The following is a 14,626-nucleotide window of genomic DNA, read 5'->3' as shown; positions in this document are numbered from 1 at the left end:
TCCGGTAAAACCCTGTAGGAATCGAGCTGAACTATAAGTCAACAGTCACAATTGGTCACCTTCCTCGTTCTTCCAGGGTTACCCTGCTCCCTTTAAGACGGTGTTGGTAAGAGCCGCCTCCCGCTCCACCGTACTGCGTCTGCCTGCGTCGGCCTTTCAGTCTGTGTTCGACAAGTACCCCGAGACGCTTGTCCGCGTCATTCAGGTAACCCCTAATCCACCTGCACATGTTTAAGGCTGCGCTATACTTCAGTAATGTCATCAACCTGGACGGGATTAAAGTTGCACTAAAACATCAGTTACTGTATACAGTCTATCTAGACAGGGGGAAAGCAGCACATCCATAACCCGTTACAAGACATGTGTATATAGGTGTTTAAAGCTGCACTACACATCATTTGCCTGTTACATGATATGTGTATTAAATCTGCATTAAACATCAAGAAACCATTTACATGATATGTGTGTATTGTTTAAAGAATGCAACACCAAGAATGATGAAAAAACATTTGACCTGTTTTGGATGTAGTGATAAAGTGACATAGTACATATTTATTGTTGTGTAACATTATGTTTTTTATATTACTAGACTTTTTAAGCGTTTGGGTTCGTGTACTCAAATGTTTTGATTTCTTTATTGGCTTGCCCTGTTGGACTTGTAGATCATTATGGTTCGCCTTCAGAGGGTCACCTTCCTGGCACTGCATAACTACCTGGGCCTCACCACTGAACTCTTCAATCCGGTAACACACATACACACCTTTTGACTTCACGTGTTGCATGAGGATTAGCTGAAGGGGGCTGAAGACATTTTCTCTTTGTGACACATTCCTAGAATGTTACCTTGAAGTGCTTGGGGTGGGGGGGGGGGGGGGGGAGGGTGGAGGCCCACCCATGGGAGATCCCAGTCAGGACTTTGTTGATCCAGTCTTTTCCTCGTATTTTTCAAACACAATCAGCTACCCCGGGCCACAGCGTGAAACCAGAAGCAAAATAAATAGAAATAGACCCTCCTCTTCAGTGGGAAGAGGTCCTGGGGTGTGGTGCTGTACTATACTATATCTGGTACACAGAGAGAGTTTCTGCCTCGAAGCCAGAGCTAATATTGTTTTTCTTTTAAGGGAATGCAGGTGTTTATTTTCTTTCAACTGGGCCCTAAGCATTTTTTCTTCTCTGCAAATGATGTCAATACCGTTTTAGGCATCTCTTGAAGGTCCATTCTCAAAATGTCAGTGTAATCCGATTCCTGTTTAAATCTCCATGACGCTGACCGTATGTTTGCATCCAGGGTAAACTGGTTGACCCCCGAAAGTTGACACATTGATTAAAAAATGTCACTCACTCACCCCTCATGATAACCATCCTAACTAGAGTCAAAGGACACTAAAGGACACCACCTCACCAACCCGGGTGGTCCTCCTGTTGGTTATTGTACCTTGTGCCCCGCCAGGAGCGGCAGGCCGTGCTCCTCTCCAACCTGAGCAGGCTGACGGGGGGCGAGGCCAGCCCGAGCAAGATCTCCCGCCGCCCCGACCCCCACACCCCCGGCTCCACAGAGGCCCTCCCTGAAGCAGGTCTGTGGATCCTCTGTTCATGTATGAGCACATAGACCCCGTGCATGTATCCAGCACTTACGAGCTGGCTCTGGGTCGCACATCCCCTGGGTCTGGGGCTGGTCGATTCTGTGAACTTTGATGACGCTCTAAGCTTCCCACGATTTAAAGTAGAACTGTTTAGAAATGTGTTTTTCCAATTTTGGAGAAAACCAAATTTGTATTTACTTGTTGCGAGAGATATCGAAGCATTCAGTGCCAAAAATTCCATTCAAATCCTTAATAAGCCATTATATCAATGCATAATCGGCTGTATAATCCTGAACTCAATCTTGGAGCAAATAATCAAGATTAATGTTTTTCCAAAGATCGACCAGCTTTACCTAGGCTAGTGGTTCCTTACTCTTGGATTAATTGAAAGTCTGTGTTGTTTCAACCAATCATACCGCCTGCAACCTGCTCATGGACCCTAGGGCAGTGTGCCACTAGATTGTCTTCAAGGATGGAACACCTAATATGCAAATAGTTAAAAAGAGATATATACATATCCAGTGAGTGAGCAAATAGTGCCAGCGCCCCTTTAACACAAAAAGACCATAGCAGGTGGAAAACAATTGAAAGACCAGCTGACATCCGCACACGTACCAAAGGTTGAAAAACACTGCCCTAGGCTACTGGTTCCAATGATTGGGAATCACTCACCTGACCTGGTTAGCTCAACACACAAGCCTACATATGAATGTAGGCTTGTGTGTTGATCAACAAGAACGAGAAGATGATCTTATTCTGCCCTTTTCCCCCTGTTCTGTTTGATAGATGGCGGACAGGATACTAATCCACACAGGAAGAGGCGCTCCATCACCTTCCCGTTTGACAGCACAGGTGAGGAAGGCCCGGGGTGCTTTGGCTGTTCAAAACCTATGAGCAAGGGGCTCTTGGAGCCTCAACTACTGGTACAGAGGTACTGGGGCTCGGGTCCCACGCAGTGGTTCAACACCTTCACATAACTGACTTGGGTGTCAGCACTTGTGTGATTAAACGGTCACGTTGGACACCAGCATGTTCACTCGGCTTCTATTGAATGAACTGTGTTACCCCTCATCCGTACCCTCAAAGACTCCCACTGGTTCGTAGGACTTGTACATTGTGAGGTCGTACCGCAGTGACTGCCTCCAATTTGGTTGCATAGGAGCCTTGGAATGTATTCGTTATTGGTGTTGGTAGTAATGTTTTCTTGGTCCTTCTTTAGTGATTAATAGGGAAATGAATGTCATTATGGCGAGACATTGTACTTGAAACTGCCGCGGCTAACTCTTGCTAGCAAAACAAAGTGTTCATTAGTCTGGGTTACGGTATATCTCCAACAAAAAATCCCTTGATTCATTCTGATTTACAAGCCCGATAGGAAACCAGTCTGTATTCATAATTTACTTTCTTCTCTGCAATCAGTTAAAATGTTGAAATGGTAATTCCAATTGAAGCAATGCTGATGATGATACTGATAATGATGAAGATGATAATGTTACTGCGCTGATGATGCCAACTGAAATGTCAGATTTGAAATGCAGATAAATTCAAGAGCGTGGTTGTGCTCCGGGTCAAAGGTCAAAGGTGTGTGTGCATTAACGCTCTGCTCTGTGAACAGCGTCTTCCGGTCACGACGCGGGCTTGGACTCTGACGGGTCCAAAGGCGCCAGCGATGAACCGTCATCCACCTCATATAAAGTAGGAGCCTCCTCCGCCCCATCGCTGCCCCCTTTACACGTTCTGACGACCCGCTGCCCTCCGCACACGTCACGTTAAGACCATCCTTCGACTAATAGCCTTGTAGCTTAGTGTGCGATCTTATCACATTGCTCACACAAATTCAATCCAGTATAAGGTTGACAAATATAATTAGATCACTCACGAGCGATTGCTGAACTTATTATTTGGTAAAGATCACACATTCTCGAGCAGTAATTTCGGCACAAGGCTCAATATAAACTGGTCCCCCGTACCTCCTCAGTCCCGCAGCACTCCCAAGAAGAGCGGGCCCACGGACGGACCCCTGGCGGACGCGTTCCTCTACTCGGGCAGCAGGGGGCGCTCTGACGACGTCTACAGCAGCAGGGAGGTCTTTGAGGCGGCCAAGAGAGACCTCCTGGGCATCTTTCAGCTGCAGGTACAAGGATGGAGGTTGTAAAACGCCCTAAATAAAATCCATTGTGATGTGAAAGGGACCCTTGTTCGGCCAGGCGTGAAACCGATTACCATCATTTGAGTTGAGAAATGAACGTGGGGGACATTAAGCATCAATCATGTTTTATCGATTCCCTTTCACTTCTCTCTCATTTACTCATTATTTCACACTTCACACATCAATAGCCCCCCAAAAAAGTTGTCTGTCTTGGATTTTCAGTATTTTTTCATTGTTTCCTCTGCTGTAGGACCCCAGTCTGCTGGAGAACCGGGTCACCCTCCACCACGTAGAGGCCGGGTCTGTGGTGGCTCATCAGGGGGACCAGGTCAGAGCCTCCCCCTCTCATTGGTCCTTTTAGAGTCGACGTCCGGCCTAGTAGCTTTTTTATAAAAAATACGAATCCATTCCAATGTATGTTTTTGTTTTACTTTCTGGAAGATTTTGTTCCACACTGTTAATATAAACCGAGTACCGCCGCTTCACGCTCGCTGTTCCACCTCCTGCCCTGCTATCTGTAGTTTGTGAGGCTTGAGTGTCACATGACTGCAAACAACCTAATATTAACCTCCATCTCAACCCCCATGTCGCATAGCAACTCCACTCTCGTGTGAGTTCCAGATCCGATTAGAACGGCCCTCCCTGTTGCCATCTCGTCATTTTGGGGCGGGACTGTGACTGTAGCAATCGTGGTGTGATTCTTCATGATTCAGAGCCACTCTCACTGTTTGCTAGTCACTAGAGGCAAATATATAGCTGTACCCTATCTATTTGAATCAAATTAAACTAGAAGATGCAAAAGATTGCGACCCCCCCCCCAAAAAAGTTTTTCCCTGAAAAAAACAAGTAATTAGTCCCATCAAACGTTGCTGGGGATTACGCTAATCCATTTTACCTGGGGAAAGGACGTTATGTGCATTTTGCTTTGGTAAGACCAAAGGACAAATCTAAATCACGATGACAAAAGTACTTTGTAGGTTTTTTTGCAGTTTAATAATAATAAATAATAATAAATTCAATTTAAATAGCGCCTTTCAAGGTACCCAAGGTCGCTTGAGGTTAGCTTTTAGTCTTCCAATTACAGCGATAATAGGGTGTGTCTACTCTGACGTACCACATGTAACTCCAAATGGAACCGTGAACATGATGAGAATGATGAGGATTGTTGTATCGTTGGGACAGGTTCATGTGGTTATCTTCTCAGTATAGTCTCAGCAAAACTAGGAAGAATAAGTTATTTAGAAGTGAATGTGTGCACACTTTTAAGAACTGGAGTTGACTTTTGTTCTCATGTTCGTTCTTTCCCTCCAGGCTTGCTCGGTTGGCAGCCGATGTTTAAACGGTTATGTTTAGACCCAAAGCATTTATTAATTGTTCGCTGTTTGTTCACTGCAGGAGACTAGAAAATAATGGGCTTCACTGGTGTCACTATGGTATAAATACAGCGTGTAAAGTACAGTACAGAATAAATACTGCATTTATGTCGTCTCAAGGCCCCGTTTGTCAGTCCACCTACTGCAGAGAGGGAGGGGAGGATAGGGTGAAGGGGAGGGGGTGAGGGAGAGGCAAGGCAAGGGAGTGGAGGTGAAGGGGAGGGAGGGAGGGAGGGAGGGAGGGAGGGGCAAGGGAGTGGAGATGTAGGGGAATTGAGGCAGTAAACGTAAAGAATTGTGTGTGTGTGTGTGTGTGTGTGTGTGTGTGTGTGTGTGTGTGTGTGTGTGTGTGTGTGTGTGTGTGTGTGTGTGTGTGTGTGTGTGTGTGTGTGTGTGTGTGTGTGTGTGTGTGTGTGTGTGTGAAAGAGTGAGTATAAAGTACTGTCAAGGTTGAACCTCCCTTTGCCGCCTGTGTGAGGATTGAATTGAGGCTAAAGCACAGCAGTTGGTTTGTTTGTGTCACAACAGACCTGGATATATTTCATATAGATATAGCATTCATAATTGCATCCGTCTCATGTGCTGAGAGGAAGGCGATTCTGTGGGATTGATTTCATACGGTCTGGACTGAGGGGGCGCCATCAACGGCCTTTGTCTTTAGATTTTTCTTTGTTCTTTTATTTGTACCATTTGGGGCAAATATTTGAGTGTGCTCTCGACTTTTAAATCAAGGCCACTCAATGCCCACATGCACTCTACTAATTTGCTTTCTATATCTGCTGTATGGAGAATCATGGCACCCTGGTGCAAAATGGCTTCTTTCTGAGTGCCCCCAAAAAGTCCTAATGGGAATCTGTTCAACAGAAAATTGCCAATCGGTTTTGTGACTTAAGTGTGTTTTCGCTTGAGCACCAAAATGCGCTCAGAGAATCCTTCATGTCCTCGAAGCCACACGCATCTTAATATTCTTTTGAAGAACTTATTTGGTTGGCGTCGCAGGGGTTTTATTTCATTAATTGATTCCCTCTCTAAGCAGTTTATGAGGCTGGCACACAGCCAGGTGTATGGCTCAGCTCTCATGAATGACTATCTCCCCGGTGATGACCCTGTTCCACAACTAAAATGAATCCTTCCAGGTTTAAACACAGCGGGTGATGACCTCATTCCCTCAGCTTCAGTCCTGACCAGTGAGTCAATAGCGTGTGCATTTCCCTATCAGTATTCAGGGCTGACAATTTAGAATTCTAGGGAGTTAAGATAATGGCTGCATATTTCAGGCCACACTTCTATCAAATCTCTTCCATCTGATAAACTCCTTCCTTCTTTCCTCACATGTGTCACATGATCAAGTAATGGACTGTGGGTCTTTTTTTTTTTATCACTTTAATGATTGCTTTCTCATGTCCTCACTCCCCTTCTCTCTCTGTCTTGCTTTCCCTCTCATCGCCCGTCTCACTCTCTCAATCTTTTCTCTCTCTCTCTCTCTCTCTCTCTCTCTCTCTCTCTCTCTCTCATATCATCCCTTTACTTCCCCCTGTTTCTCCCTCTCTGTTTCTTTTCTTCCGTCTCTCTGTCTGTGTGTCTGTCTGTGTGTCTATCCCTCTCTCTCTGTCTCTCCATCTTTATCTCTTTCACTCTCTCTGTTTATCTCTGTGTTTATCTCTCTCTGTCTTTCACTATCACTATTTCCATCTCTGTCTCTCCCTCTCTCTGTCTCGGTCCCTCCCTCTCTCTATCCCTCTCTCCCTTTCTCACTCTCTATCCCTCTCTCCCTTTCTCACTCTCTATCCCTCTCTCCCTTTCTCTCTCTCTTTCTATCCGCCTCTCTATCCCTCTCTCTCTCTCTCCCTCTCTCCCACCCTGTCTCTCCGTCTCGGCCCCCCAGGAGGTGAGCATCCAGTTTGTGATCTCGGGCTCCCTGCACGTGTTCCAGCGGATGGTGGACCGCGAGGAGGAGTCGTGTCTGTTCGTCACCTTCCCCGGGGAGCTGGTGGGCCAGCTGGCCGTGCTGACAGGGGAGCCCCTCATCTTCACCGTGCGCGCCCAGCGGGACTGTCGCTTCCTCGCCATCTCAAAGAGCCACTTCTATGAGTAAAGATACAGACACCCACCCTGACTCACACACACCAGGCTTACACACATTGACCGTAAAGTGAACACCGCCACTGGGATCACAACATGTCAGCCGTGGGGGTTCTGTAGTATTCTGGATCGTATTCAACTTCCTTTTTTCTTTAATGAAACACGATGACGACAGTTCTATTCATCATCCGTATATTGATGTCATCCTATATTTTGATAATTTTAGTTAAATTTAAATCTAGTAGAGTTCACTATATAAATTGAATTGCATAGTGGTCAAGTAAAGTTAATGTAATGTTACTGTGTGTGTGTGTGTGTGTGTGTGTGTGTGTGTGTGTGTGTGTGTGTGTGTGTGTGTGTGTGTGTGTGTGTGTGTGTGTGTGTGTGTGTGTGTGTGTGTGTGTGTGTGTGTGTGTGTGTGCAGGATCATGCGGGTGGAGCCCAAGGTGCTGCTGAACATCGCCCACACGGTGGTCCGCAGGATGTCCCCCTTCGTGCGGCAGATCGACTTCGCCCTGGACTGGGTGGCGGTGGAGGCCGGCAGGGCGGTCTACAGGTAGGCCCGCCGCTCGGCGTTCTCCACGCCTCGCCCTGGGTGGACACGGTTCACCTAGTTTCAGTCGCTCGCAAGTGTCCTCGTTCAACGCTCTCCAGGCGAGGCATATCGTAAAAAAAAGAAATGGATAATGGATACACCTTTTTGGTTTGTTTGCCACGTTTATCCAGAGAATCTACTGTATCATGTCCTCAAGGTGGTCCCACTGGGACATGTACACAATTATTTGTGCCAGTCTTTAGATTCAGATACATTTCCTTGAATGACGTTTTTGGCTTTTGTTTTGTTGATTTTATATTCCTTATTCTTATTAGTTGAACATTTTTTTTGATACTTTTTGTTGATTTGTTTTATGTTTGGTAATTTCAAATGATCAGTTGGAAAACGAACGATTTCTAATTGTGTGTGTGTGTGTGTGTGTGTGTGTGTGTGTGTGTGTGTGTGTGTGTGTGTGTGTGTGTGTGTGTGTGTGTGTGTGTGTGTGTGTGTGTGTGTGTGTGTGTGTGTGTGTGCCTCAGGCAGGGAGAGAAGTCGGACAGCTCCTACATCGTGCTGAGCGGACGCCTGCGCTCTGTCATCCAGAAGGACGACGGCAAGAAGGAGCTGACGGGGGAGTACGGACGGGGAGACCTCATCGGCGTGGTAACCGCATGAAACAAAAACCTGGTGATGGGTTACTGTTCTCCCAACGCAGGCTTTAGATGAATCATCTGAAGTTTAGATGAAAGTTTGGACTTTCCATGAATCATCTGATGGCAGGCGAGCTCCAATCTGATTGAACTCAGTGGGACAGATCGTTTCTTTGCGTCATCTTTGTATTGACCAATCACATGGCTGTAGACGGAGATCTGTAGGTGCCTAATTGGGGAACACAAACTCGGCCAGCGGGAGCAGACTATGGAAAGGTGTCTGCAAAGGATTCTAATCAACACTGTGTAGACGGGACATTGAAAAATCACACTTATTAAAATTCCCTTCTGGAAGAGGTTTTCTTCTCCGAAACAGGTAACAAGGTATACATTTGTTATTGGTTTCCTGCCCAGGCTCTGTGCCACCCCCCCCCCTAGATTATTTACTGCAACATAGTAGGACTGCCGGATCAGAGGTTCTGCTGTAACATAGTTGGACAGCTGGCTCTGAAGTTCTGCTGTAACCCTGCGTTCACACCAAAAGATGCATTTGCTGCCCGAACGCGTTGCTGCCGAAGTTTTGCGGCGCCGCAAATCAAGTTTTGCGGCGCGGCAAGGTTTTGCGGCGCGGCAAAAGTTGAAATATTTCAACTCGAGCAGCATTTGCCGTGCCGCAAAATACGTGAACGCGCCCTCCGCCCGTGCCCGGCAGCGGGCACGGGCATGCCGCGCCGCAAATCAGAAAATGCCGCGCCGCAAATCAAGTTTTGCTGCCCGTTTTCTCGGCAGCAAATGCATCGGCAGCAAAGCAGCAACGCGTCTCTACATTCACTTTGAATGGGATCACGACGCTCGGCAACTTTTTGCATCTTTTGGTGTGAACGCAGGGTCACACAGTGGGACTGCCGGATCAGAAGTTCTGTTATAACTTAGTAGAACTTCTGGATCAAAAGTTCTGCTTTAACCAAATAGTACTGCTACGGTGTGTGGCGGATTTTATATACAACAGCGCATTTTTTAACGCAGATAACGGTTACACAACGACGGTACTAAAAAAGTATCATAAAGTTGGCGTGGGCCGTAACCATGGGGATAAGAGGTTCTTTCCTAAAACTCAGTCCAAACTTTTGTTTTTTATCCCATAGTGTTCGAATTCCAACTGAAACAGTGGGTTCACTGGCTCTTCAAACCACGTGTGGAGAATAAATAGAAGTATACACTTGTGTGTATGTGTGTGTGTGTGTGTGTGTGTGTGTGTGCTGTGTTTATATATGATATAACCTTAAACTTTGCAAAACAATGACACCGTTAAAAGCTGTTGCGAAAGTCCATCCTGTCAAAAGTCCACGCTGAAGCCTATTCCCCATTCCTCACCCTCCCCTCTGGCGGCTGATGTGCTCTACATCTCTGCACGGATGCTAATAATAATGCACTGGCATCCGGGTGCCATGGTTACCGTTACCGCGGAGGCTCAGTTCCAATGCCAGAGACGCTGGAAATTAAGATGTTTATGAAAGGTGGATGGCACTCTTGAGATAAATGTAGCCTCTGTTGACGTCATTGCTCCACCCCGTTTCGATCAGATGTTTCGGTTTCGCATGTTTTTTTGTGTGTCGTGACACAGACTGTGTGAGGATATTTATGGATGTTACAAAAATCGAAGAATCGTGTGAATGTAGGGTTATGATTAGGGATGTCCGATATTGGCTTTTTTGCCGATATCCGATATGCGATATTGTCCAACTCTAAATTTTCGATTCCGATATCAGCCGATACCGATGTCGATATTTGGGTTATTTTTCCTCAAACCTAATTTAGGTAACATTACATATCTCCTGTTGTGGAATTAACACAACATGCTTAATGTTATTGTGATGCCCCACTGGATGCATTCTTGAATGCAACAAGGCTTTCCAAATGTTAACATTGTCTGTGCAAAATAAGAAAAATACTTCAACTTAATTTAAGGGAAAAGTGCCATGTTTATTTATTTATTTTTAATGGTCTCAGACAACAGTTTGGATTACACTCTCCCTGAGATAATCTTGACAATGCCCACAACAAATAGGGCAAACTTGACTTCACAAATGATAAAACATTGTACCTGAACAACTATGTGCAACATAGCAGTATGTTTCTTTAACTAAAACTCAATAACCTTAATTGAATAAATGCACAAATATGAGTCAATTACAATGTGCACTGTACTGCACAATTTTGAAAACATGTATTTGAGCTATAAAAAATAAATAAATAAATAAATATATATATTTTATCGGTTTTAAGGCAAAAAAAATCCGATACCGATATTACATTTTTATGCTAATATCGGGCCGATAATATCGGACATCTCTAGTTATGATTAGTAATGTGGTCTCCAGCATTTGTTACTTGGTATTGATTTCGGTCCAAAGTGTCCTGAAGTTAGGGCTGGTGTCATTTCCCTCCTTTCCTCCAGCACATTGACTCCAACACGTCATTTGATTTGCTTCAAGTGATTATTGTATTGTCCTCTCCCTCTGGTCCTTGTCAGTGTAAGGAAAACAAATTGTTAGAATATAGTTTGTACTGCAGAAGACCGATGCAACAGGACGCCTCCTACTTTATTCTAACAAGATTTATTTGAAAACGTACAATATTAAATACATTTAATCAAATCAGCATCTGCCAAGTGGAACACAGATGGCACTTTATTTGAGTGATGTCTTTTAATAACAGAACCACACAAGTGCATCGGCGTTCCTCAGGCGTCGTGCTCACACCTGTTGTGTTGTGATCCAGGTGGAGGCCCTGACCAATCAGAACCGAGCCACAACGGTGCACGCGGTGCGGGACTCTGAGCTGGCCAAGCTGCCGCAGGGAGCGCTGAGCTCCATCAAGAGGAAGTTCCCTCAGGTAGGCGGTAGCTGGTGGGTTGGTCTGGTGTTCCTCAGGGAGGCGGGACCTCAGGGGAGCTGGTGGGTTGGTCTGGTGTTCCTCAGGTAGGCGGGACCTCAGGTCTTGTGTCTGGAGAACTTACCTTTTATAAAAAAAAAAGAAAAAAAAACGTAATTATAAAAAACATACAATATACGTTTTGTACAATTCATCATAAATGTTTGATCATTGACAGCAGGAGGTAATTTATCGAAGTCTTGCTCGGTCCGCTTTGCCATTTTCATTTTATAAATAATAAATAATCAATAGAATATTGCATGCTAAATAAGTTCCCTTCCGTCGCGGTGCTTAAGGTTTGTGTATGATTTTAAAATTGCATGTATGTGCAGTATAGAAATAACTGATTAGAAAAAGCTAAAGTAGTAAGGCTAGGGCCTTACTAGGGCTTCATGGTTGAAAGCATTGTTTCCTATGTTGCTCCTTGTTCTGTCGTTGTGGACGAAAACGCCGGTAGAGCCGATAACATTCTGCACTGTTTGCATTTCAGGTTGTCACCCGGCTGATTCACTTACTGGGCCAGAAAATCCTCCAGCAAGTCAATGGCCCCCTGACAGGTGTGTGTGTATGCGTTCTTATCGTCAAGTGATAGATGTTTGTACATTTAGCTGCAGAATACCGATGTGCAGCCGTGTGTACACCCCTGGTCGCTGAGGAGAATCACTGGCACTCCGTCTCTTGTCAAGTCAACAGTACATTGTGGGGCCTCCTATCAAGGTCGAGTGGAGAGAAAACAGCACGTGTTGTTCTCCCTCTGTCTTTCTGGCTGTCGACACACTCGCCTTGTTTAGCTCATTTTGTCAGAGCCCAGTAAACCAACACGATGATGTGTGTGTCTATCTTTGTGTGTGTGTGCGACTTTGTGTGCATGCGGGTGTGTTCTTGTTTCCGTCTTTGTGTGTCTGTGTCTGTCTGTGTATGTGTCTGCGTGTGTTTGTGTCTGTATCCACGTGTGTGTCTGTGTGCATGCGTGTGTGTCTGTGCATGCTTGTTGGTGTGTATCCATGCGTGTGTGTCTGCGTGTGTTTGTGTGTGTGTGTGCGCGTGTGTCTGTGTCTGTGTGCATTCATGTGTATGTGTGTGCGTGTGTCTGTCTGGGTGTGTGCGCGTGTGTGCACATTTGTGTGTGTGTCTGCGCTACCCTCAGCCCGCAGCCTGGACGCGGGTAACCAGGCCTCCAACCTCTGCACCGTGACGGTGCTGCCCGTGTCCGAGGAGGTCCCCCTCACCGCCTTCACCCTGGAGCTGCAGCTCGCCCTCCTGGCCATCGGTGAGCCCCGCTCAGAGGTCAACCCTAGGGTTCGGGAGACTGTATAGGGGTCGTACCGTCTGTACTCGTGGGGGGGGATTCAGGTTATGGTGTCAGAGAGGACGGATTTAGATCTGAGTTGTAGAGGGCTTTTTGTCCAACGCACGTTGACCAGGAGGAAGATGAAGTTGCCAGCTGATTTGACCGATGTTTGCGGCTGGCCTGGCGAGGTAGAAACTTCCGCACACATAGGGACGCACATACACAAACATTAGCCCCTTTTACGGTACACGATTATTATTATGTATTATGTATTGAACCAGGTTAGTTTAATTGAGGCTAATTGACGGTAAGCCGCTGCACCACGGCACATTAAGGCGGGTGTTGTTGGTCCAGGCCATGTGCAGAGGGATCAGGTTGACCGCTGTGTGTTGCAGGTCCCACTCTGCTGCTGAACAGTGATTGCATCAAGCAGTGTCTGGGGGCCGCCGCTCTGGACAGGTGAGATGGTCGTTATTCCTCACGCGTGGTGCGTGAATACCCTTTCTGTAGCGGCCTTGTTCCCTCTGTTGTCTAAGGTCTCGCTCTCTCGCTCTCTCTCTCTCTCGCTCTATTATTGCATTCACTTCAGGTACTCGAGTGCTTTAGCGGCATACAAATTACAATTCTTTTCTTCTTTTCTAATAAGCTGCCGACCATGAGCGCGCACACACGCTCGCGCGCGCGCGCACACTCACACTCACCCTCTGTCTGTCTGTCCTCAGCGTCCACGAGTACCGTCTGTCCAGCTGGCTGGGACAGCAGGAAGACATCCATCGCATCGTCCTCTACCAGACGGACAACGGCCTCACGCCCTGGACCCAGCGCTGCATCCGCCAGGCCGACTGCATCATCATCGTGGGTCTGGGGGAGCAGGACCCCGCCGTGGGGGAGGTAAGGGGAGGGGAGAGCAAGGCCAGGACCCTGGTGGTGGTGGTGGGGGGGGGGGGGGGGGGAGAGCACGGCCAGGGGGGGGACCAGGACCCTGGTGGGGGGGGGGGGACCAGGACCCTGGTGTGGGGGGACCAGGACTCTGCTGGGGGGGGGGGAGGGCAGGACCCTGGTGGGGGGGGGCCAGGACCCTGGTGGGGACGACGACGACCAGGACCCTGGTGTGGGGGGACCAGGACCCTGGTGGGGGGGGGGGGGGGGACCACGACTCTGGTGTGGGGGGACCACGACTCTGGTGTGGGGGGACCAGGACCCTGGTGGGGGGGGGGGAGGGACCAGGACTCTGGTGTGGGGGGACCAGGACCCTGGTGGGGGGGGGGGGGACCAGGACCCTGGTGGGGGGGGGGGGACCAGGACCCTGGTGGGGGGGGGGGGGGGGGGGGGACCAGTTCCCTGCCGTAGTGGGGGGTGGGAGCACGACTAGGACCCTGGTGTTGGAGAGGGGGAGGTGGGGGGAGGTCTAGGTCCCTAGTTGGCTGAGGGGGGATAGAGGGAGGAGCAGAGGGATGGATGGATGTCTGTGTGTCAGAGTAGATGGGTCACTTCCCAGGGGTCAGAGATAAGAGGGTGTTGCACTGGACACTCAGAACAGGGGGGCTGGTTGGTCGGTGTAGGGGCCGGGTTGCTGCCCCCAATATCCGCAGGCTGCCTGCAGACCTCCACCTGGAGCATGGCCCGCCACCGCTCTGCCTCCTCCTTGTCCTTACAGACACGTGTGGTCCAGAGGGAGGGACATGGCTTCTAAAGTGCTAAGCTGGTGTTCCCAAAACCAGCCCCACGTTTCACGTCAACATGGGGACTGTAGCTCAGACGGAGCGTGCTAACCTCAGTGAGGACACAATCTCTGGACGTTTTAGTTTCACACGTCCCTTCGTCCTCAGGAGAGCTGCCAAAGTGGACGTCATGCCCGTGGGGAAATGAGAAATGAAACTGATGGCAGTTGGACATTTTGAGTTGAGATTATGGTACCATTGAAATATGGGCGTGATTGTGGTTTGGATCACATGGTGTGCACGTCAAAGCAGGCGGGTCAAGGGGCTTGGGTCATTGGGCCAATCAGGGAGAGAGTGTTAGAAATTGG

The 14,626-nt window shown here is 47.8% G+C and overlaps 1 protein-coding gene across 4 annotated transcripts in view; it reads left to right on the top strand.

Annotated features, from left to right (window-relative positions):
- Window positions 1-14,626, top strand: part of LOC132456046 (patatin-like phospholipase domain-containing protein 7) — a 32,867-nt gene that overhangs the window by 3,811 nt on the left and 14,430 nt on the right. For all 4 annotated transcript variants that reach the window (XM_060050204.1, XM_060050202.1, XM_060050205.1 and 1 more), the window contains 15 exons: window positions 77-205; window positions 663-743; window positions 1,451-1,574; window positions 2,370-2,435; window positions 3,199-3,278; window positions 3,562-3,717; window positions 3,983-4,060; window positions 6,991-7,196; window positions 7,612-7,743; window positions 8,262-8,385; window positions 11,154-11,267; window positions 11,797-11,863; window positions 12,454-12,576; window positions 12,993-13,056; window positions 13,320-13,488. In XM_060050204.1, the coding sequence (XP_059906187.1) occupies window positions 77-205; window positions 663-743; window positions 1,451-1,574; window positions 2,370-2,435; window positions 3,199-3,278; window positions 3,562-3,717; window positions 3,983-4,060; window positions 6,991-7,196; window positions 7,612-7,743; window positions 8,262-8,385; window positions 11,154-11,267; window positions 11,797-11,863; window positions 12,454-12,576; window positions 12,993-13,056; window positions 13,320-13,488 (1,713 nt within the window). The remainder of the gene's footprint in view (window positions 1-76; window positions 206-662; window positions 744-1,450; window positions 1,575-2,369; window positions 2,436-3,198; window positions 3,279-3,561; window positions 3,718-3,982; window positions 4,061-6,990; window positions 7,197-7,611; window positions 7,744-8,261; window positions 8,386-11,153; window positions 11,268-11,796; window positions 11,864-12,453; window positions 12,577-12,992; window positions 13,057-13,319; window positions 13,489-14,626) is intronic.

Source organism: Gadus macrocephalus, chromosome 4 (assembly GCF_031168955.1).
Source record: "Gadus macrocephalus chromosome 4, ASM3116895v1".
Lineage (NCBI taxonomy): Eukaryota > Metazoa > Chordata > Actinopteri > Gadiformes > Gadidae > Gadus > Gadus macrocephalus.
This window is presented reverse-complemented; position numbering and strand designations above follow the sequence as displayed.